This window comes from Sarcophilus harrisii, chromosome 2 (genome assembly GCF_902635505.1).
Source record: "Sarcophilus harrisii chromosome 2, mSarHar1.11, whole genome shotgun sequence".
NCBI lineage: Eukaryota > Metazoa > Chordata > Mammalia > Dasyuromorphia > Dasyuridae > Sarcophilus > Sarcophilus harrisii.
Genome location: NC_045427.1, coordinates 639,292,037 through 639,317,047, shown reverse-complemented (window position 1 = coordinate 639,317,047; position 25,011 = coordinate 639,292,037). Strand labels below are relative to the sequence as shown.

Below are 25,011 nucleotides of genomic sequence, written 5' to 3'. Positions count from 1 at the left end.
TGGGAATTTATCTGCCAAAGTCAGGAACTATATAAGCAAAACTATAAAACACTTTCCACACAAATAAAGTCAGATCTAAACAATTGGAAAAATATCAAGTACTTGTGGATAGGTCGAGAAAATATAATAAGGGTGACAATATTCCCTAAACTAATCTATTTATTTAGTGTTATACCAATCAAATTCCTAAGAAGCTATCTTACTGAACTAGAAAAATTAACAACAAAATTCATCTGGAAGAACAAAAGGTCAAGAATTTCAAAGGAATTAATGAAAAGAAAAGCAAATGAAGGTGGCCTAGCTGTGCCAGATCTAAAACTATATTATAAAGCAGCAGTCACCAAAACTATTTGGTACTGGCTAAGAAATAGAGAAGTTGATCAGAGGAATAGATTAAGTTCACAGAACAAAATAGCCAATGACTATAACAATCTAGTATTTGAAGCCCAAAGCCCCACCCTTTTGGGATAAGAATTCACTATTTGACAAAAACTGCTAGGAAAATTGGAAGCTACGCAGAAAGTAGGCATAGACCCACACCTAACACTGGATACCAAGATAGGATCAAAATGGGTTCATGATCTGGACATAAAGAATGATAATGTAAATAAATTAGAACATAGGACAGTTTACCTCTCATCAGAGTTGTGGAGGAGGAAAGAAGTTGTAACCAAAGAAGAGCTCAAGATCATTATTGATCATAAAATAGATAATTTTGATTATATTAAGTTAAAAAGGTTTTGTACAAACAGATTAGATGGGAAACAATAAACTGGGGAAATATTTTTACATCCAGAGGATCTGATAAAAGCCTCATTTCTAAAATATATAGAGAATTGACTCAGATTTATAAGTATTAAAGCCATTCTCCAGTTGATAAATGGTCAAAAGATATGAACAATTTTCAGATGAAGAAATTGAAACTATTTGTAGTCATATGAAAAGGTGCTTCAAATCACTAGTGATCAGAGAATGCAAATTAAGACAACTCTGAGATACTAATACACACCTGTCAGATTGGCTAGGATGACAGGAAAAGAGATAATGATGAATGTTGGAGGATGAATTAAAAAAGAGAAAGGCTTTCTTCAACAATGATATGATTCAAACCAGTGTCACTTGTGCAGCGATGAAGAAAGCTATCTACACCTACAGAGAGGACTATGGGAACTGAGTGTGGAACACAACATAGCATTTCTCACTCTGTTGTTATTTGCTTGCATTGTGTTTAATTTTTCGGTTTTTCTTTTTCTTCCTTCTTGATCTGATTTTTCTTGGCGCAACAAGATAACTACAAATATGTATACGTATATTGGATCTAACATGTGTTTCAACATATTTAACATGTATTGGGCTACCTGCCAACTAGGAGAGTGGGTTGGGGAAAGGGGAAAATTTGCAACAAAAGCTTATGCAATTATTCAATGTTGGGAAAATTACCCATGCATATGCTTTGTAAATAAAAAGCTTTAATTTAAAAAAAAAAAATCTATTCACAGAAATAGGTACTGCCAAATGCTGATACCTGTCCACAAGCAGTTGATTTTCATTGAACATATTCAGAGTTTGGAAGGCATTTTTAGAATTTTACTGGATTTTTCTCTTGATTTTTTTTCTTTTCTTTTTAGCATGTCATTATATTACAGATTAAATACTTCCCACTGAAAGAGGTAGAATCCACAGAAATTTCTTTTCCACTAGCATTAAGGTCCAAAAATGCTGTTGGGATAATACTGAGTTGTAATATTATCAAATGTGAATTTGGGTCAGAATGAAGATCTTGCTTCTTGTCTCAACTTTCACAGCAGGAGAGGTATATAATCCAACTCGTCATTACTTATGACTCAAACAACATTAGTTGTTTTTGAACCAACCTTAACACAGCATAAATTTCACATATAAATGCTATTCTGATTTTTAATTTTTGGCTGAATCAGTTAAGAAATTTTATCGAGTCTGCAACCAAAGCTAATTTCTGAAGCTCTTTGATGTTTGGTAGCTATGTTTGATGGTGATTCATCTTATTCAGAAAAATGTGTCTTTAAGAGCACATTTGGGAATGTGATGGCAGGCACAGGTCCCATGGTTTGCAGGCACCATTCCCGTCTCTTTCTTGAAATTCAAGGTCTTTGCCCTGCGCCAGTTCCGTGGGACCTGTCTGCTTCTCTGAGGTCTTTCAGAGATCACTAACAGGGCCCTAGAAGCACTCAGTGCCACTCATCTGGGTCAGGGACAAAGATGCTCCTTAGCTCTTGTCCTCTCCAATGCTGTCATGAGTGGGAGAATAGGAAGAAAGGAATCCTTGGAAAAGGAGGATTCTGTCCAAAAGAGCATCAAAAAAGCATTGAAGAAATAACAAGTTAATGTGAGCAAATGGAATTACTAAGTGCCCAGTGGTGGGAATGAAGTAGAATTGAACTGCTCAGCAAAATATCTTTCATCCTAAAGAGATGATTCATGGTGCACCTGCCGTCTAGCTCATATCATGGCATGCTGGACATCTGAGCTGTCCATCGTTTTCCTGCTGTTCCAGGACGGCTTCAGCAGTGTGCAGGTGCTCCTAGGAGTGCAGCTGAAGCTCATCCTTACTAGTTCTTTGTGCTCAGTTATATGGAGTGGAAATGACAAGAGTTTGGGGTTGGAGACTGTTCTTCTTTATAAACCTCAGTAATCTCTTACCTTTGCTGTCCTCAGGTTCGGTGGATGATGTATTGGATTGTTTTTGCCCTTTATACTGTGATTGAGACCTTGGCAGATCTAACCATTGCTTGGTAAGTTCCAAGACTGAAAGTCTTGGCCCTTTCACAGGCCAGAAAGCTTCATTATTGGGTTGGGTCTCTGTTAACCAACTGCTGGAAGGTGGACTCCTGGATTTCTCTGCTGATAAAACAAGAATATCCAGTGAGATAATGCAGGAGTGAATCAGGATAAAGCTATGTAGAAGAGAGTGGTTTTGTCATCATACTGAAACCTCTTCAAGTTTCATATTTCCATTGAGTTTTGTGGGCTTGTTTTTGCAAAGGAGGATTCTGGTTTCCACAAGCTGTTTTGTTAATCCACTCTGGATTTTAAATTAATTCATTCTTTTAAAAGGGAATAGGAAAAGTATTTTTGTGTCCCCTACCTCTAACTCCCTCCATGTGGTGAAAAGAATTATAAAATCTTCTGGAGAAAAGTCCAGATTTGGTCTCTACCACAAACACAGTGGGGTACTTTTTAACTGTTAGGGAGGAAGAATGTTCATTAGATAGAAACCAAGGAAGTATTCTAAAATGCAATTTTCTGGGAATAGTATTAGTATTTCCTTTGGATTTTTTTTTTTTTAAGCTTTATTTTTGACACTTCACGATCTAACCTAAATAACTAATGGTTTTCTAACATTTCCCGGACAGGTTTCCCTTGTACTATGAGATGAAAATCGCTTTTGTCATTTGGCTGCTCTCTCCATACACTCGAGGGGCAAGTTTAATCTACAGGAAGTTCCTTCACCCACTGCTTTCGTCAAAGGAAAGGGTAAGAGATGAGAGAAATTTCAGTTTTAACTTTTAGAATGGCAAAACTTTTCAATGTGTTAGGAGAACAAGAATTGCTTCTTGTGTACCTTGCAGTAATATTCTAAAATTTGGGGAACTGAAGTGTCTATGGATACAATTTCAGTACCTTTTAAATCCCCTTTTTTGTTTGTTTGTTTCTGTTTCTGTTTCAGGAGATCGATGATTACATTGTCCAAGCCAAAGAACGAGGCTATGAGACCATGGTAAATTTTGGTCGCCAGGGTTTAAATTTAGCAGCCACTGCCGCTGTTACTGCTGCCGTAAAGGTAATTCTCATTTTCCATGAATGTTGTGTAATACCTTGAGGTAATAAGTGGAATGATTTAACAATATTTCTTTACTTATAAAAATTTTAACCTGAATTATATATTTAGTTTCTATGAGATATTTGAATGGATAATTACTTTTGAAGATATGTAAAGCTTTGTTTTTTACCTAAGTTCTTAACTTCCCCTAGAGTGGGTGCTGAGTTCTGAATTTTAAAAGTACCTTAAAATGCCATGTTCCTCATAACTTTTCCAGATTCCTTAATACGTAAATAGTAAGCCCTTGTCCCTTTTTGTAAAGATGACCATTCTTTCTTTCTCTGTCTTTGGCGTGGCTCTCTCTGGGTGTTAATATCTTGGTAGGATTTCTGGCTTACTTCTGCTGCTGTCCTTCAGTCGATTTGAGGTAACTTCTCTTACTATTTTGTGCTTGAACATTGTGCAGTAGTAATGACAAGTGGACATTTTAATGATTTACTAATGCTAAACATTTGTTGTGCTTTTTTGAAAGTCACATTAATGTATTCGGTAAAGATTTGCATCAGAGACTTGTTTGCATGTCATGTGTTGTGATTTTCCCCTCAATATCAGTGCACAATCATTTCAGCACTTATTAAATCATTATCTTTAATTTGTGGTTGTTAAATTTAATTGAGCCAGGTGACACCTCAGCCAACAGTTTTTAGGCCTTTTGAGTACCCATTATGTAACTAGATCAGTTGTCTTGTGAATAAAACAATAATAGAATTTGTGGGGATATTTTTCATTGTTAAGAGGCGATTTTATGTGAATGTTCCAGATAAGTTGAGCCAATGAAACGATGAGGTTTTCACTTTTTAAGACAGCCCACAGTGAGCCAGTTTCTCTTACTCAGTGTTACTTCTAAGTACACCCAACAGAATGAATAAAATGTAAATCAGATTCCTGGTTATCCTGCTGAATGAAATAGCATTCACTCATTCAGTGAACACTGAATGAGCTTCAGCCGTGTGCGTGGCATTGCACAATACCCAGATAAGTGTGATGCAGCCTCTACCTCCATGCACTTTGTAATCTAGCCACAGATGGTGGTCCCTGAACTGGGGAGGAAGGGGAGATTTTCTTTTGAAATTGATAGGATAAGTTAATGAAAAAGATAGCTAAACTTTGTTAGGGATCTTTCTGTCAGAAAAGGAATTCCTATTTGATCATTTCTGACTCTTCAAGAAAGTTTTCTTTATTATTCCATAGTAGTCAGCACAGATGCAAGCTTAGCATCACCTCTCTTTTATTTGGAATTACACGAGGCTCCTATTACAGAGAGTTGGCCATGTTTTGATGAGAGCAAAATCAACAGGTTCCTGGGAATTTAGGGTTCAAATCGGCGTGGAATGATTGATGGAGAAAAATTATTGCAAGGAAAAGGTAATTAAGAAATAGCAAATAACTAGCAGGCTCTATTTGATTGGTACGTAAATGAAGAGTAGAAAAAGGGGAGTGAACATTGAAAGGTCAGCTTGGGGAAAACCATCAAGGATAAGCAAGAAATTGGAAAAGAAATAGCTCAAGCAAGCAGTGTACTGAGTTTGGGGAACTTGGGGAACAGTATATGTTATGTACATACACATATATTCCCTGGAGCTTGTTAATCCTTCCTTAAAATCCAATTGTGAAAGAACAAGTAAACGACCTCATGGTGTGGTGGTCAGAGGGCCAGCTCAGAATCAGCACAGCCAGGATCATATCCTACCTCTGGCCCAGGGGGCTCTGGGACTCTGGGGGAATTTCCTCCTTCTTCAGAATCTGAGCCTGTGCTCTGAGACATGGAGCTGTAAAATGGCTGCCATCAAGTTCCCCTCACACTAGCGAAGTGTCTTAAAAACTGAATGGAAAATGTGCTCAGGATGCATTCGTGTTCAAGGACCTGTCACATGTCTGGTTGGGTGGCCAGTGGTCTTACTTACTCACACAAGAAGGAAAGAGGCTTATGGGATTCTTCCTGGCTGGTGAAGTCTAACCCCCTGGCTCCACCACTCTCCCAAGAGCTGACTGGCAGCCATTCTGTTGCCCTTGTGTCCACTTCCCCTGGATCAGGCATTTCATGTTCATGGAAGTTGAAACTCAAGATGTTTCATCACTGATCACTGTGGTAAAACACAAAATGATTGAGCTCTTCTATGGTTTGGTTATTGTTCATGAGCTTTGTTAAAAGGTAAAGCGGTGTTGGGCACAGTGCCTTCTGCCAGCATGCTCTCTTGATGCATAGAGAGAGCAGGCTTGTCTTTCAAAGGCTGAGTGGAAGCAACTGCCAGTTCTAGAGGGAGGGAAAAGATCTTCTTTAGCATTAGATTTCCTCAGCATATGAGGGTCCTGGGAACCTATCACGGGCCGGAGCAGCCCTTCAACATCAAGGAAATTTGCACTCATTCACTCTGCAGAGGATGCAGGTGTCTGGAGGACCAGTTAGCCCCAGTTCTCCCCCAGATCAGGCTTCCTTAGTCTTCCTCCTTTTACTTTGACCTACTCAATGGAACAATTGCTTCAAAGGACTTTCTGACAACTTTTAACTTTTAGAGATTCTTGTTAAAAGGAAAACAATAGCATTTTTGCTAAGAGTCCCTTTCCAGTTTTGTTAAAAACATTAAACCTCTGACTTTAAAAAAATTTACCTTTTCCCAAAGCAATTTTAAGTAAACCTATCTATCTAGAGATTAACTATTGGCAAATTTTGATTTTTTTTGTACTTTCTTCATCTACTTTGCTTACTTAATATAGTGAACCAAAAATGATTTATGAAAATAAAAGAATTTTTATGATGGACCATAACTTAGCATTAAATTAAATATTTAAATCATTTAATTTTTAACGAAGCATCCCTTTGTCTGTTTTAATAATAACTGTCCTCATCTGTCTGTTCAGAGCCCTGTTGTCCCAAATTCCAGTTAATCATGCCTCAGATCCATTGATGGGCTAATGTCAGCCTCTGTGTTGAGTGCCCACCTAATAGGTTAGAGGCACCTAACATTCTTCCAAGAATAAGCATGCAAATAGTGCTACTTTAATTCATGATTATTTCCAACTCTAATCCCTTTTGCCTTTTTGCTCCATCTCTTAATGGTTTAGAACAGCGTGACATTTTGATTTAAAAGCTTTCTTCAGAAGTAAGAAGACCTGGGGTCAGGCGTTGCCCAGAGTCCATCTAGACATTGCTTCTTGGGCTCCTGGGCACCTCTTGAAGACCTCCCTTCAGATGAGGGTCATCTTGCCCCAGGCAAGGGAGTTGCCACGCCCAGCACTCCCTGTTTTTCCCATCCCTGCTCCCTGGCAGCTATTACCTGGAAAAGGCAATTGATTTTAATGATAGTCCAGGCACCGAGGAAGCAGCTTATTTTTCAGATGCCCCGGAACATCGGCATAAGGACTGTGCCTCTCTGCCCTGATCAGGCTGTAGCCCCTTTTAAGTTTAGGAGGCAAAGTTTTCAGAAGTTGCCCCTGCTGACCATTCAGGAAAGCCTCCATGACAGTTAGCCATCAAGATTATTATATAAAAATTGTGGATATAATTATACCCAGTTCACCATTACATAACTTGGTGGTTGAGTGGCAGTCATCAGCTGTCTTCCCTAAAAAAGGGTTACGGGGCCGCAGTTGGTAGGGCCACCTATTTGGGGGAGTGCTCAGATTTTGGGTTTCATTTGTTATCTAATGTTAATTATTGAGGTCAACCTTTGTTAACAGTGCTCCTCTTTTCCATCCTAGGTCTTCAGTCTGTCCCCACTGACTCTGACTCTGAAACCCTGGGTAGTTCCTAGCTTGATCCCTCCATTAAACCCTAGATGGGCTTTTATGGTGCTGTTCAGAATCATTTCTTATGCCCAAAAAAGAGCTCATCATTCTTCTCCCAAACTTGCCTATTCTTACTGTTCAATGCTCTCATTGCTCACTCCTCCAAGCCCACCAGTGGTCAGGCTCATCTCTTGAGCCCAGAGCTCAGGCTCTTCACCTCTCAACCATGTTTCCCCACTTTATTTTCCATTCACTAAGTCCTCACCACACTTTTCTACCCCCTTTCATCCATTGGGCAGACCAGCCCCATCGGCCTTCATGCCATCCCTCACACACAACCCTTTCCTGGGTCCGCACCTTTGGTCCAATGTCCCTTAAGACTAGAATTAGATTCCTCATTTTCCTGTCCTCTCTGGCTTCTAGAGCCTCCTCCCATATTATCTCTATTTTAGAAATATTGTCATTACATGCTGTGCATCTCTGTTGCTTTTCTGATAAAATTCAGACTGATTTAGAATAAGATCTGCTGCCTTTGTAGTCTGATTGCTTAATAAATGATTTTTCTTGGGTGGTTGATCAATTTCTTCCAACAAAAGGCAAAATTAGTTTAGTCATTGAACTGATTTTGGAAACTTGGCGCAACGAGCTGTCGTGGCCCTCTGCAGCCATGCTGGGTGTTGCCTGGGCGAGCTTTGCCAGTAACCTGACTCTGGGAAGCTCAGTTTCCATTTCAGTTAAGTAAGGAGATTGAACATACCTGTTCCTAAGGCCCCTTCCAACTCTGAAGGTGTTCATACTCTACAGCTCGAGGGATGCAGATGGTTTCTGGTTTTCTGCCTTTCTCAACATATTTTTAGTCACTGCCTTATCATCTTTTTTCCACTGTCCTAGCCATGTTTTTATATCATTGCATGCTAATTATGAACATTTCTATTCTAAGTCATTGGGGAGCATGTAGTCATTAGAACCTTATTTCAAGTAGTCTCCCAAATTTGGCAGTGACCATACAATGACTCCCTGACAGTGAACCAGAGATAGGTCTCTGAATCCACAGGCCACTATTAGAGCCTAAAATCTCTTCCCTTTCTCTCCCTACCCCCACCCCCTCATTCGGACACATCCTCCTGTGCCACAGTTGGAGCAGCCTCAATGTTCCAGTGTTTTCTCTTGTGTCCTAAGCATAAAACATTCACCTGAACTAGAACTAGTCCATAGTTGTTACACGTGTTTGTTGAAAGAAGCAAGACTGCAGGGTAACTCTCCATCCATGCATTTACACATTCAAAAACTTGTAGGCATTTGATTTCACTTTCAAAATATTAATCCTAGAGGATTTCATATGGAAAGAGTGAAGATGACTACAATTCAGCATTGCAGTTGGGTTGGAGTGAGCAGATGAGGAGGCTTCCCTCCCCCTTTCCCTTTGAAGTAGAATCTTGAACTCATCAGCCTACTAGACGATAGGCGTTTCTGTCTTTCCCTGTGTTCTCTCCTAACCCACTGCCCTGGTTTCTACAAAATGTTGCAGATCTGAAGAGGAGGATCCAGCCTGAGGCTGCTCTGGGTTAGCTGAGCCTCTCCCACCCCGCCCGGGAGCCAGGAGCAAGCCTCGGCCAGTCCCTCTGCAGCCTGGGCAGTCACACTCTTGGCTCTCAGGGTGCCTTGTCACATGGGTCCCCAGTGAAAGCGCCCTAGGGCGACTGACGCTGGCTGTCTGCTTTGCCTTTGCATAAGTGCTGGGGGAAAAGTCATTGAGCTTAGGCTTACTTTATACTCTTTCCTTCATTTTTCTGTCCCCAATCATCAAGCCATATCTGCAAGGCAGGATAGCCAAGTGGACGAGCAGCTGGACTTTGGAGTCACCAAGGCTGCCCTGAGGACCTTTGTCACAGAAAAGACAAGGGTGGCCGTGACCATTGATCTGCAGTATCTTAAGGGCTGGCACCTCAGTTCTGCCTTGCTCCAAGAACCCTGGGTCCAGGGCAGGTGTTGTCAAAGGGCACAAAGTGGGGAGAGATTTCCTAATCCAGCATCCAAATGTGGGACGGACTGCTTCAGAAAGTCCTGGGCTTCCATTTGCTACAGCTCATCAAGCCAATCCTGGAGAAAACTTAGTTTTTTGGTTTTGTTTTTTAAAGCTTTTTGTTTTCAAAACATTCATGAATAATTTTTCAGCATCAACCCTTGCAAAAGTTTGTATGCCAAATTTTCCCTTCCTTCCCCCACACCCTCCCCTAGATGACAAATAATCTAATATATGTTAAACATATTAAAATATATGTTAAATCCAATATATGTATACATATTTATACAATTATCTTGCTGCACAGTTCCCACAGTCCTCTCCTGGGTGTAGATGGCTCTTTTCATCACAGGATCATTGGAACTGGCTTCCATCACTGGATAGGACTTGTTAAGAATGTAATAGAGGAGCCTCTGGTTGGCTTAAACATTGGGATAGACAGGTCTTCCAAGGCCTGCTGAGATCCCAGGTGATCCCAAATCTTTCAAGACTGTTTAACTGTTTTGTATCATTTGGTGAGACGAGAGTCACCAACTCTGTTCATTCTGGTGAGAGGAAGGAACAACAAACCTGACCACTTGATCTTAGGGTCTTCTGGGCCCTTGCCACCTGCTCTTCTTGCCCAACTTGAATGTCTGCTCCACTTGGAGTGTGAACTCATGAAGAATAAGGACTGTCTCCCTTTTCCTTTTTTGGATTCCCAGTGCTTTGCTCCACTCCTGACACATAGTAAGTGCTTAACAAATACTTTTTCATTCGTCGGAGTCATGCTGTATCAAAGTTCATCTAATTTATTGTCAGCATAGGAACAGAGAAATTGGGAGATGTCATCCTCTTAGTTCTTTTACCTGAAGTAGTTTTAGAGATACTGAATGCATTAAAATAGATTTATTTTTCCATTCCTAGGTTGTCCACTAAGTAACATAGATACATCTGCAGTTTTTTTATATCTTTTAAGTTGTACTCTGAATAATTTGGATTTGCCAAGATTGCCTTCTCTTATCTCTATATGGATATTTTTAAAAAATCTTTGTCTTTGGAAATTTCATAAAATTGAAGTAGTTGAGGCAGTTTGAAGAATAACTTGAAGCAAAATTATGAAAAGCAGGTCAAATTCAAGGAGAAAACATAACAGTAACTAGAATTTAAAGTTAACAAATTAACTCTAATTTTTTAGCATGTATATATTTTGCTTTAATTAATTATAGTTCACCTACTTCAGACTAAAATTGTTGGGTTTTTGTTCTATAAAGATTAGTGACACCCCTGAGTTGTCTGTTCTATATGTACTAACTGAGCATGTTAAAAATGAAAATAAGCCTTTAATCAAGACATTTATTACGCTGTAAAGCAATTTTCAGAAAATGCTGCTCACTTCTATGAGCTCATTACCAGGCATCTGTTCACAAGGTCAGTGTGCAAGTTTGTTTTGGCTGAGCCAAGCAGAAAGAGGAAGGACCTTCAAGGATTTTGCTGAGGATGCTCAGTATTCTACCCCTTTTTGTAGGAGAAATGCTAGTAGCTTTAACACCAAATGAACAGCAGTCCTGCTGGATTTCACTCCCAAAAGATAAAAATACCAATAATTCTTCAGGATAACTCATTGAATTATCTATGTCTGACTTGCCAAGTGAGTAGTTTAACCAAAAATTATAAAGTGAAATATCACATAAAATATAGTTCACAGACAGTATATTCAATGTGATTGTCTTCACATTGTGATCTGGGCAATGCAGATATTCTCACATTCTGCCTTTATTTTAGTGGCTATCCTCTTGTGCAAGGTCTTAGGAATAATCAGCTGCTTCCTGTCATTTAATAAACTGGGTATACTTGCCTAGGTAATGCAGAAATAAGATTTTATGCTAGCGTTATGTTGTTTTGCCTGTGCGATGATCTAGTGTTGTGGCCTGTCGTCCTGGAAACGGCAGTGGCGTGGGAGGGAGTCAGAGAGCTGGGCCCTGCTATTAATGACAAGGATCTGAGGCAAATCACTGCTTCTCTGAGTTTATTTCCTTATCTGTAAAATGAACAGGGTTTGAAGTAGATAACCTCTAAGTTCTTTTCAGTCCTAAAATTTAATAAGAGATTTGGTTTAAAAAATTGCCAAACATTAATATCCTCAAATCTGTTCTTGATTATGAACAAAATAACATTCAGGTATGTATGTGTCAAAGGGAAAAGTAATTTCCTCAAAAACTTAATAAGTGAACAATCTGGCCTGGTATGAAATTAATTAATTCCCTCTGTAATATCCCCAAATGGTCATCTAGCCTTAGCTTAAAGATCTCCAGGAAATGGGAACCAGCTACCACCTCTAGAGATCCAAGGCTGCTTTTGGAATGATGTAAATGTTAAGTCTCATTGCTATGTCCCTGTTCCAATCTTTGTTTCTTTTTCTGCTTGCTCCAGATGAGCCACAAAAAAAAAAAAGGATTATACAGGATACCCTTTACAATATTTCAACATAGCCTTCAATGTTCCCTCCTCTCCCCTTAGTTTGTTTTCCTCCAGACTAAGTATCTCCAGTTCCTCTGACTCCCCTTTAACTAAAATCCCTGACCATTCTACTACCCCCACTCTTGAAACCTTTATGCCTTTCAGTGCTAAAATGTGGCACTTAGAACTTAGCAGAAGACCTTCAATGTGGTCAGAGCAAAGATTCCATTGGCTTTTGGGGGGAGCTACATCAGGCAAGTAACTTAGACTTTTTTCAGATAAACTGCTTGAAGCCATGTTCTTCCTATCCTGAAAGTCACTTGGACAGTTGAGGGTTTTGAGCCTTTGTAGGCTATATTTGTGCCCGTTGACTTTGACCTTATTGAATTCAACTCATTTTTTCTATCTACTGACATCTTTTTTGTTCCTGATCCTTTTGTGCAGCATATTAGTTCTCCCTTCCAACTTCTGTTTGTAGATATTAAATGATGAATGAAAAATTTGAGGAGAAATTGCAAATTGCATTGGAGCTGTATAGAATCCACATATTCTAACTGATAAACACACAAAAGTTCTGTTCTCATATAGTATTGTAGGTGATAGTTTCCCGACTGGCTTACTGTCAGAAAGCATCAAAGGTTTTGAGTCAAGAAAGAAATCTCTTTCATGTGAGGGAATTAGTCACCTACAGGAAGATAGAGAATCTTTCCCTTTCACAAAGGGCGAGCCACAAGATGAGGTACTTCACTGGGAAAGGTCTGCCTCAGAGTTCATAATTGTAAATGAGATCTGATGAAGTGGCCCTTTCCTCCTCTTCCCCACCACCTCCACCCACACCAGAAGCATAATAAATCACTCTTTTCTTTTTTTTTTTTCCAGTAATTTTCGCTACATAAATCTTTCTTGGTGATCTCATCAATTCAGACTGATTGAACCATTATCTTGAAGTCTATATTTTTCAAATCTACATTTCTAACTAGTACTGTTTTTGCCTTCCAATCTTATATTACCTACTGTTTATTGGACGTATCCAATTTGAAGACTTTGGTATCTCAAATTTAATATATCCAAAAGTGAACTCATCTTTAAAAAAAAAAAATGACAAGTTTTCCTCTCTTTACTGTTCCTCTTTTTATTGAGAAGACCACCCTTGTAGTTACACAGATTTAAAACCTGGAATAATCCTTGATTCTTCATTCTTCCTCAATCTGTTACCAAGTCTTGGTAATGAATGCTGTTCTCTAGGAATGTGGAATTTTTCTTTCTTTCTTTCTTCCTTCTCCCCCCCCCCCCCCCCCCCCGTGGCAATTGGAATTAAGTGACTTGCCCAGGGTCACTCAGCTAGGAAGTGTTAAGTGTCTGAGACCAGATTTGAACCAAGGTCCTCCTGATTTCAGGGCTTGTGCTCTATCTACTGCACTACCTATCTGCCTCAAATTCCTACTCTTTTAACATTAAGCAGCAAATACCTGTATCAATGAGTTGTTTATGGCAAATCAACATCCATTCCAGGACAGGAAAGAGTCTTTCTACAAAACTTATGTGAAGAAATGAGTTCTATATAATGGTATCCATTATAGCCAAATGGGGTCTCAGAAAAGGTGTTGTAAAATGGGCCTCCATTTGCAACTGGTTAACTACTTGTAATATTAGATCAGCTGAAGGCAACATCTACATGGTTTCCTGAATTTCAAACTTCCCTCTTTTATACCCAAAAGATTCCATATCTAGCTGAGGTCATTGATGTTTCACCAGTTTTCTTCTATTTCCAAGTTTATACCTGTAAATGGATCATTTTGTACAAGGAAACTCAAAAAAAAAAAAAAAAAAAAAAAAAAAAAGGAAGGAAAAAACCAAGAAAGAAAGAAAAAGAAAATGAAAAATAGTATGCTTTATTCACATGCCATCAGTTCTTTATTCACATGCCATCAGTTCTTTCTGTAGAAGTTAATAATGTTTTTCATTATGAATCCTTTGGGGGTTTTTTGGATCATTATATTGCAGAGAATAGTTAAGTCACTCACAGTTCTTCATTGTACAGTATTATTGTTATAGTATATACTTTTCTCCTGGTTCTGCTTTGTAGTAGTTCATATAAGTCTTTTCAGGTTTTTCTGAAATCATTCTTTACATCATTTCTCATAGCACAATTATATTCCATTGCTGTTACATATCACAACTTTGCCATTCTCCAATTGGTAGGTTTTCTCTTAATTTCCAATTCTTAGCCATAAAAAAAGAGCTGCTAAAAACATTTTTGTACAGATAGGGTTTTGGCCATCTTTTAAACTCTTTGGAATACAGACATAATAGAGATATTGCTGGATCAAAGGGTATATATGGTTTTATGGCTCCTTGGGCATAATTCCAAATTGCTTTCCAGAAAGATTGGATAAGTTCATAATTCCATCAACAGTGCATTAGTGTCCTGATTTTCCTGCATTCTCCCAGCATTGATCATTTTTTGTTTTTGTCATATTAGCCAATCTGATAGTTATGACCACCCAGAGTTGTTTTAATTTGCATTTGTCTAATCAATAGTGATTTACCATTTTTTTTTCCATATAACTATAGATAGATTTGCTATCTTTGTCTGAAAACTGCCTGTTCCTTTGATCATTTATCAATTGAGGGATGACTTGTAGTCTTATTCAGTTTTCTATATATTTGAGAAATAAGGGCTTTAGCAGATTCTTGCTATTAAAAAAATTCTTTACTTCTCAGCTTTTCTTCTGATTTTGGTTGCATTGGTTTTGTTTGTACAAAAAACTTTAATTTTATATCATCACAATTATCCATTTGACATTTTGTTAATGCTCTATCTTATTTGGTCCTAAATTCTTCCCATACCCATAAATGTGACAAATAAATTACCTCATGTTCCCCTAATGTGTTTATGGTTTCACCCTTTATGTCTAAATCATGTCTCCATTTTGACCTTATCTGAATTAACTCTTAAGTTCCTCTAAACCAGTCTCTCAAGAGTTTGTCATAGGTGCAGTTAACAGGTTGATATTTACTCAAACTCTGGTTAGCACTTTATATGGTTTCTTGCATTTCTGAGCTAAGCCAACAAGCAATTACTAGGAGCTAGAATTTCTAGGGTCCCAAAACATTTAGGAAATCATACTGCTCCATAGTACCTTTTGCATCTGTCCCTTTTCTTTCACCCACTCCTCCTAATCCAGGCTTTTATCACCTCTTGCCTAGTTTATTGCCATAGTCCTCTCATTGATTTCCCTGTTTCCACTTCCTTTCCTTTCTAGTTCGTCTTCTGCACAGCTGCCAAAATAATCTTCCTAAATTACAGGTCAAACTCTATCAAACCCCTACTCAGGACCTGTAGAATGGTAGAAAACATCGTGAAAGCCCTTCAGGGTCAGGGGCTGGTTTTCCTTTCCAGATTGATTTCTTACTTCTCAGCCCATGGGACTCCTATCTGGGAGCCAGACACTGTGTTCTGTCTCCTGCCGTCTCCCATCCTCCATCGTCAGACAGTATTCCTCTCCTTTCCTCAGCCTCTTGATATCCCTCTTTCAGGTGTCACTTCCTACTCTTGAACCGCTTCATTTCCCCTTGGAGTTGCTAGTCTTCTAACAGATCACTTAACTTATACTTTGTTCATCTCTGGGTAGCTTTATGTAGGTATCTTATCTCTTGCCTTTCCTCCCTTTCCCCTCAATATAAGGGAAATTCCTCTAGGGCAAGGGCTTAGTCATTTTTGTCTTTGTAGTACACTAATGTGCCGGTGCTTAACTTCCTGAACTGACTCTGGGTAAGGAAGTGAATATACCCTGTAAGTACCTGTTTTCCCCCCCTTCCCTTCTCCCCCCCTCCCCCCAGGTACCTCCCCACAGACACCTTGGATGTTCACTGACTCTAAGACTCATCTCCTGCAACATGGCATCTTTCCAAACAGGCTCCTCCACCATTCCTGTTTGAATCTGCTCCACCTGAAATTCATGGGTGTGGACCCGAGGCTGTATTCCTGACAATTTGATGAATTCTCATGTATCTAACCTATAACCATCCCTTTGTGTATTGGGATTAGCTGTCCATACACTAAAATGTTCTGAGGATTGATGGTGAAGTTGAATTTGATTAGTTTTTTTGCTTCATTATATCTAAGCCGAATTTCTTCAGTTCTCTTTTAGTAAAGATCATCCAAATCAAACATTCTATCTCTTGCTCACTTTATTTTTTAATTCAGTCCCATTTAGGGACTAGCCCTGTAGGGAATAACATCTAAAAAGCTAGCATGTGGGACTTAGGATTTGCTTTGCAGGGGTGTATGTGCTTGTCTTTTTAATAATTGGCCAGAACTGCTGTTGCCATGGTAATTTCTCATTCAGACTAAAAAACCACTTCCTTCATTTTTTTTATCCTTCCAGTTTTTTTCTTTTTTGCCCTTTCAGTTGAATGCAGCAGCCACTAAATTAAAAAAAAAAAAAAAATACAGAGGAGCATTATATTATTTAAACTAAAACTCATAACCTTATTTATTTTCTGGGAATAGAGGAAGGTGTTTGATTTAATTTGATGTTGATCAAGGATTAGCTACAGGAAGGAGAAACAAAAAATACTGAATGAGAAATACTGATAATGAAAGAGTCCTTTTCTTCTCCGTATTCCAAAGTCCATACGTTGCCCCCATCCCCTATAGCTCTTATTATTAATTCTGAAGTTTTTATGTATAGAAAAACAAGTTTTTATGTTTTGGGTTTTGTTATAGCAAATCCTTATCTCCTTTGCAGTTGTTTTACTATATAATTCTTATAAATTCCTCAGATAATAATCTACTGGTTTCCTTGTTATCATAACATCTTTTAATTGTTCCACAAGACTAATAACCAAAGTGCTGACCAGTTTGATGATGTGGGTGACAAAAAATGGAGAATTGACCTTTGAGTGGGAGACAGCAGGGTGTGTGCACTGCAGTAAGATCAGACTCCAGTAGAAACAGAACCCTGCAGGCTGCATATTGACTTAGAAAACCACAAAATCACATGTTATCATATCGTATTTTGTTTATTTTTTAAACATTTCCAATTACATTTTAATCTGGTCGAGGCCACATTCTGGAGCTTTGCCTGCAAATTGGACACTTCAGATGCAGCTGATAGACAACCAGCTTCAGAGCAGCCAGATCTGGGTTCCATCTTGTTCTGACTTGCCCTGAATTTGTGAGTCTTGGTAGATCTCTGAAGCTGTAAGAGAGTAAGAGGCAGAAAAGGTACCAGCCCACCTTGGTAAGGCAGCTTTCTCAGGAAGGACCCACCATGCTGGGGACAGCCAGGACTCACTACCTGGAGGGGGAGAAGGATCTCTGACCTCCTTACTTTACCATCTCTATAAAATCTTTGCAAGAATAACCTCTTGGTGCATCCAGGGCAGCCTTGATGAAGGCATCAGAAGGGAGTGACCATCTTTCCAAAGGTGTATTCTTCTATAGCATGATACATGTTGACAAGCCCAGAGTTGACTCACAAGTCCACAGAAAATAAAATCCCACTATGCTCATTGTTGAAATGGGAGGAACAATCTGGGTTGAGCTCCTTCAGGCTTTTATGTCCACCTGGCCATCCTCACCCAGAGTATTTAATTCTCCCTATTTGGTCTCCTTCACAAGTCCTAAGTCACCTTCCTAAAATACATGTTTGGTACTGGTCTCCTGTTCCCCAAATGGGGCACCCCACCTTTGTTTACAGGCATAGTAGGAGAGCATTGCAGGCTTTGGTGGTCCTCACATCTACCTTGTCCTTCACTCCTGCTTCTTTCAAGGCTCAGAGCAAGTGCTACTTCCTTGATCGAGGTTTTATTGAATGCCCAGCCTCCATCCACTTGGTATTTATTTTTAATAAGCCCTTCTCTATGAACATACCGTCTCCCCCAAGAGATGCAGGCTTTTCTCATTTTTGTATTTGTACAAGGAAGTAACACTTGATCTGAACAAACAAAACCAATGCAGAGTCACATAGTAGGTGCTTAGTTAATGGTTGCTTCTTGATTGATTGTGGTCTTAATTAAAGATTCTATTCCAATAAGATGCCTTCCATTTTTACATGAAAACTGCATGAAAATTTAAAAATAAACAGACATAACCTTTTGATTGCAGTCTATGCAATAGATTAATGCTTACCAAAAGTGTCTGCCATGAATATGAAAGACAAGCTGACATGAGAGTCCAAATCGAAGGAAAATTTTCTTAAATATCAAGGTACTCAGAGGATCCTTTTTTCAGACAGCATTGTGTGGTTTTCATTATGCCCTAGAACAATACAGATTCTCCTAGATGAATTCAGTAAACACTCAAAAATTTGGTCTCTTGACTCAGAAAAAAAGGAAGTTTGTTCTGCAGACATTGTGATGTGCACTTAGATGAATAGACCAGAGTGGATCCATTAGAAATTATATTTTAAACCCTAATTGTAGCTGGACAGAAATTGGACAGGGCAAAAAAAAAAAAAGGCAGATGGGGCTGCTTTAGGAACACGACAGTATTCTGAATGTCCCTAGCTTCTTCCTGAAGCAAAGGCTCATTTTTGCATCAGTATTCTTCCAGCAGTGTTGTATGACTCCCACAGCCTCTGAAAGATTCAAATTGCAGCTCAACCTGAGAGGAGTGGGAAGTACATTGTAAGCATGAGTTAGGGGCCACATAACTACCAAGAGAAACATCCCACAGGAAAAAGCATCAGAGAGATGTGGAAGAAAAGTTTGGTAGCTGTTCATGGAGCAAGAATAAGAGATAATGGGTAGCCAGCCCCTCCTTGCAATGACCTCCAGCACATTATTCATTCCCCCATTCACTCAGCCACCTGTGAAGGAATTATGGGAGAACATGGACAAGATGCACACTGGATAAAAAGATGAGATTGAGCTGCAGGGCACATAGCAAGGATTAGGCAAACTGGGATGGAAAAAGGTCAGTCCCCGCCTGGGAACTGAGGAAGCAAGATCTGAATTGAAAGCTGAGCCAGATTGGTAGCAAGATATGAGAAATGCTGCAATCCAAAGAGCAAGTAGACTGGTTGCCAGAGGGATATAAGAAGTAAAAGTTAAAAAGATAGAGTTCGCTTGTCTAATTCCCCAAAGCCTCTGTCTTGTCTGTCTAATTATGGTTGTTCGTGTCCCTCGGCTGTACCCGGGGCTGGCGTGTTGTGGTCACGGGGCAGGGTTGCTGTCTCATCCGTTCTAATTGGGCGGCTGGCTGGGTTGTTCAGCCCTGAGCTGAATACAAAACAAAGTTAAGCCCAGCAAGACATCTGTCGATGGAAAAATAAAGTAACAGTGGAAGGCAGGTATAACATGTAAATGCTGCCTAAACAGTGTGTCTGGACACACACAACACACGTGTGTATGTGTGTGTGTGTGTATGTGTGTGTATCTCTCTGGGAGTTAAGCAGGGGAGGAACATATGTGAAAGTAGTTGTCTAAGAAGGCTCCATGGGCAAAGGGAACCGAAGGATAACTAGAATTTGGAAAGGCTTGGGGTAGCCATCCGTGCCTCTTCATCCTGTCGTGCCTCTTCATCCTGTCCTGCCTTTCCCCAACACCTCCAGTGATATTTGATCTTGGGCTTAAGGGACAAAAAGAGTTTCATAAGGTCTAAGCTTCTAATTAATTTATTTTTGAAAGCCTGTGAGAATTGGGAAATATATCATCAAAGTTGACTTGGAAAGGGGAAACCTGAAACTCTTCAAAAGTAAATGGAAAAGAATCCTGAGAAAAACAGGCACAAAGTGAAAACTGCATATGGGGCCATGCTTCTTTACTTCCAACAATGGATGGCAGGCCCAGGCAGCTTTTCCTATCTTAGCTCAATCTTATGTAATGTTTCTGGAACTGGAATGCTATCTTCACCCCATCTGGCTCTCCTTATTAGCCACTGGGTCAACATTTTAGCTTCTAGCATGCTCTGGGCCATTGCTTCCTTAATTTAGAAATGTTTGGCCACTGGGTGGTCAGCTGGTGTCCTTGGGATGACCAGAGACCAGAGAATGATCTGGAGCACATTGAGTGGACTGCTCAGTGAGTAACTTAGATGACCTGGACCTGGAAAAATTTAAGAGATTAGGAATGCGTGGCAGGGCATATGCCAGGAATTAGGCAAACTCCTAGGTGGAAAATATAGTTTTTTAAAAACTCATTTCACCAGAAGACACTTAGGAGAATCTTCCTTGAATATACTGCCCTGTCCATGTGTTATTTACCATTGGGTCAAATTAACTGGTCTCTGTCCTTAAGTTGCTTAAAATCAGTAGGGTGCAGGTGATTTGAATTTAGAAGTGCATTTCCTCCCCCCTCCCCCCCTTACCCACCTCCTCCTTTTCATGATTGGCAGCTGGATAGATCTCATTCATGGATGTATATAGCAGAGGAGCATAAACGACTGTAGGAGAAGAAAGTTATGTGGAACTGGGGGCTTCAGAGATCTCTGCTCATGCAGGGTGACATGAAGGCAAGCCCAGGGGTAATTGGGAAACACTGTTGCTTGAGGCTGACCAAACCCATGTTCTTCAGTTGTATGTTAGCTACCTTCTGAGAGGAAACAAAGTTTCTTTTAAATGTATCCATCCCAGGAGCCTAAGGCAGTTAAACGTGCATGTTTAATTCATCTATAACTAGGACCTTATAAGAATGAATTAAATGTGAAAATAAGTCTTAGAATTTCAGGGACTGTGTAAAATCTGCTCTTTCTGGAAAATGAAGGAATGGATGTGCCCAGGCAGGAGTGGTGGTGGTGGGGGGGGGAATGGGAGTTGAAGGAGCTCCTTGTCCTCCATTTCACCCCATTTTATTAGCACAGTTCCTCTTTATAGCCCAGAAAATATGGCGGCCAGACAAAGCCAGAGTATATGGTTCCCATGGTAATGACTCCTAGTTCCTGATGCCATATACCACCTGGTGTTCCAGCCTGAACAGCTGCAGAGAATTATTATACAGCAAGGAAAATAACACATGTGCAGGAACAGAATGCTTACAGTCACCTGAGCCTGTGGATATGGCGTGCTGTTTGAGTTTGCTGTGTTGTGACTAGAGGCAACTAGAATCATATTAAAGTGTTTCAAGACAAAATGTATATATGGTAAATTTCTTGATGATTATTAATGCAAAAACATTTAGAAATATCTTAAACCCAGCAATTGCAAGGAATGAGTCGTGCACTTACTTGTTCTCTGAATTTTGAAAAGGTCTTCATTTGGAGATGATTTCTGTGAAGGGGACAAGGGAGGGAGTGTGAGTACAAATAGAGTATGCCCTGGAAAGGTCCCAAATGCCATCTCTCTCAGAGAGTACTTAGGTAAAACGCCTTAATGCCCAAGAAGATGGTACTAGATGTGCCCGGTGCCTTCACAGAACTGGTTATTTGAATGCACATTTTGCCTTAGGTCCTGAGATTATTTTCCCTTCAGGCCATCTCACTGATGGTGGCTGCTCAGAGATCTCTAATTTAGTGTTTTCCTTTATACTTTCAAAAAGAATTACTTTTTACAGGATGCAAATTCATTAAACACAAGAAAAATGCTACTTTAAAGAGGAAAAGCAACATTATGAATGCTTCTTTTGCTGTGTGCTATTCAGATTGTGCCTTAAAAGCATTTTTGGAGTTTTCCCCCTCTCTTTGAAAAGGAAATTTTGAATATATTCAGTACTGGAAACACATAGTCTCTCTCTTTTTTTTTTTTTTTTTTTTTTTTTTTTTTTTGAGCTGTGCCACTTTTTTCTGTCCTGTAGAGTCAAGGAGCAATCACCGAACGTTTGAGAAGTTTCAGCATGCATGATTTAACAGCCATTCAAGGAGATGAGCCTGTGGGATCGAGGCCCTTTCAGCCTGCCCCTGAACCAAAAAAGAAACTGAAAGCAGCTCCCAGTGAAGCCACAGGTGTGTGTTTGGCCATTGAGCAGCTGCTTCCATCATTTGAGATATGGATTCTCAGGCTGTTAGGGATATGGTGGGGCAGGAAATGGGGCTAAGTGCTTAAGCCTGAAATATGCCGTGTCTTCAGCAGATTTGTTTTTATGAATCTGCCTTTTATTCTCAGCATTTGTCTGGGGCTCTTAAAAGTTTAAATTGTACTTTTCCTTGTTCTTCTTTCTGTACCTTTTCCATAAGTAAGCTTTGTTAGGTGTTTGACTTAAAAGAGGAGATAAAGCAAAATCACTCTCAGGATCCAAAATCACCTCCTGGAAGCCTCTGGCATTAAGGGACTTCTCCCGATTGCAGGAGACACCAGTGGGCTGCACCCGCACTCAGAGCATTGTGGGAATGGTGTCTGACAAAACCTATCTCCAAACACACTGTTTATACTCCTTCTGTTTTTACAGCATTTAAGGAATTTTCTTCTTGGGCAATCTTCGAATGTTGTTAGTTACAAATGATGACAAATTAGTTCATTTAATAATGTGTGAATTCTTGGGTAAGGTAATGGAGAAGATAAATCTGATTAAACATGGGATCTCTGTATGACGTGCTAATTAGATCTAATTGTTATAAATAGTACTGGGGCTGAGACACAAAACAGTAATAATAAAACTCAGCCTTTTTCTTTACTGCTTCGGACACATACAAGTCACCCAACCTCTTGGTGCTTTGGGCAGTGCTCTTAGATGGTGGGACGCCAAACATGGGGCTTAGACTGATAAACCCCTTCTGGTGAAGTCATTTGCAGTATATGGTAATTAGTCCTATGGGGGTCATATGTAATCAAATCCTAATTTTTCCTAGAGATAGTGGTATTTGAAATCCAGCTTTTTAGAGCTGGAAGGGGTTCCAGAAGCCAGGGACTCCTCCCATCCTTATTTGTGCAGAGACCCCTGCACATTCCTCTTGGCCTGGGGACCCCACTCCTTCCTGAGGTGAGCACTCCACAGCTGGAAAATTGTAAGTGTTGGGAGTCTGCCTCCCTGACATCCACATAGGAGCCCTATTCCTACTTGGGGGCCCAAGTGACCCCTTCCATGTGACCCCTTCTCCGTGTGACAGTCCTCCAAGTCTAAAGAGCACTGTCCTCTCTGGACGGCCTCCAGCTTATCCACTTTCATCCTAAAATGGCCCAGAACTGGGCAGCACAAGTGCCCCTTCCTGCGGCTCTGCATTTTCTGCCACTCTCAATGCACCCCAAGAGCCTTTTAGTTTTGGCTGCCATAAGTCAATCGACTTCTCGAGGCTACAGTTCACTCAACCCCACCGATTCCATTCAGCCAGACTGCTTTCTAATCAGGCTTCCTCTCCCTGGGACTGGTGAAGGATCTTTTGAGCCCACATTGCAGCATTACATTTACCCCTATTTCATCTTCCCTGCAGCCCAGGATACAATGGTGTTTAATTTTTTTTATCAGTGACGTGGATAAAGGTGTGGATGATACAGATGACAGTCATCATCCAGAGATTATTCATGATTTAGAACAATGTCAGTCAGCTGGCATTATCAAGTACCCACCGTGTGCCAGGCACAGAGTTAAGCTCTGGGGATACAAAGAAAGGCAAAACAAAGTCTCTCTTCGCAAGCAGCTCACGGTCTAAAAGGGAAGATGGCTCTGTGTAAACAACTGTGGACAGGGCAGCTGCACATGAGAAATGAGCAGAAGAGAGACACCGACATTAAGGGGCAACCAAGAAAGGGTCCTTGAAGAAGGTGAGATTTGGAAGCAAGTCTGTGAGGGAGGACATTGTGAAGCTGGGAGAGCATCCAGCATGGAGGGCCGCCCAGAGGCCTTGGCTTGAGTGGGTACCAGGGAGGCTGAGAAGACTGGAAGCGTGGTGAGGGGCCTCCGAAGTGGTCATGGGAGAGCGGCTGGTGGCCATCTCTGGAGGCTGGCTCTTGGGGCCCTTTGAATCCTCCCAGATCCTCTCCCACCCCCACCTCATGGGCAGGGGACACTGTCTGGCTCTCTTCTCTGTCTCACTCAAAAGAGGGCAGATTCTCTGCCTAAGATTCTCATCATTTCTACTCTGTCCACCAATTCTTCCTTGGTGGTAAGAATTAGTTCGAGAATGGCATTTCCCTTTGTTGCTTTCTCTGCCTTTGGAAGGATGAAATTATTATTATTATAGGAAGAAATGATCAGCCTGTCTGCTATGGTCAGAGTGACCCAGCAGATACTCCTCATCACTAACATAGCAGGCTTCCAGCGGGCTCTCCAGCTCCTTCTGGCCAGGGGGCCTATAATGATGCTTCTCCTTCTGCCTCTGTCAGTCTCTTTTCTCTCCAAGCAACAAAGAGTTCTTTTTTTTTTTTTTTTTTTTTTTTTTAAAGAGAACAAGCCGCACAACAGCAGGAGAGAAAGCAATCGTGATAAAAAGGAAATTCAGATTTTAAATCTGGTCAGACTGTTTTACAGAGTATTGTAATTGGTTCTCTTGGTTTCTAAGAGGGGAAAGAAATCATATGTGATCCAAAAGATCTCACAAAATTACAGAAGTAATTTCCCAAAAGTCACCAAATCCTGGGGTGAAAATTTCCTATGGATTTTCTACCCTAGCCTCTTGGTCTTGACTTCTTGACTTCCCTTTCCTTTAGGTCAACCCTTCTTTTATCCTCTGGTCCAAGGTCAGTCTCTCTTCTTCGCCTGCTTTTGGCCCGTTCTCTGTGGTCTTGGTTGAAACCACTGGACACACTGAGACACCCCTCAGCTTCTGCTGGCCTCTCTTGTTCTTGCTCCTAGGCTCTTTCAAAGGCAGTTTTTGCACGATTCTGGATGAACTGTCCCAAATCATCTACATCCTTTTTTTTTTTTTTTTTTTTTTTTCAGTTGAATTTGGTCCTGGTTCAGACCTTAGGGAAAAGTTTGCCAAAGAAAGTTCAGCTCAGTAAAGTTTCTGTGTCTTTATTATGTTATAACTTAAAATATTGAGTCCACATTCAAGGCAGAGAAGTGCATGTGGGGGCGGAGGGCTTGGTTCCTTCAAATTAGCATCAGGGAATTGATTCTCTGGTACTAGAGAGCTTTAAAGGGCTGT

General features: G+C 40.3%; 1 protein-coding gene across 2 annotated transcripts in view; it reads left to right on the top strand.

Annotated features, from left to right (window-relative positions):
* Nucleotides 1-25,011, top strand: part of REEP3 (receptor accessory protein 3) — an 84,393-nt gene that overhangs the window by 52,052 nt on the left and 7,330 nt on the right. For both annotated transcript variants that reach the window (XM_031956893.1, XM_031956892.1), the window contains exons 3-6: nucleotides 2,695-2,771; nucleotides 3,393-3,513; nucleotides 3,707-3,820; nucleotides 21,786-21,933. In XM_031956893.1, coding sequence (XP_031812753.1) covers nucleotides 2,695-2,771; nucleotides 3,393-3,513; nucleotides 3,707-3,820; nucleotides 21,786-21,933 — 460 coding nt within the window. The remainder of the gene's footprint in view (nucleotides 1-2,694; nucleotides 2,772-3,392; nucleotides 3,514-3,706; nucleotides 3,821-21,785; nucleotides 21,934-25,011) is intronic.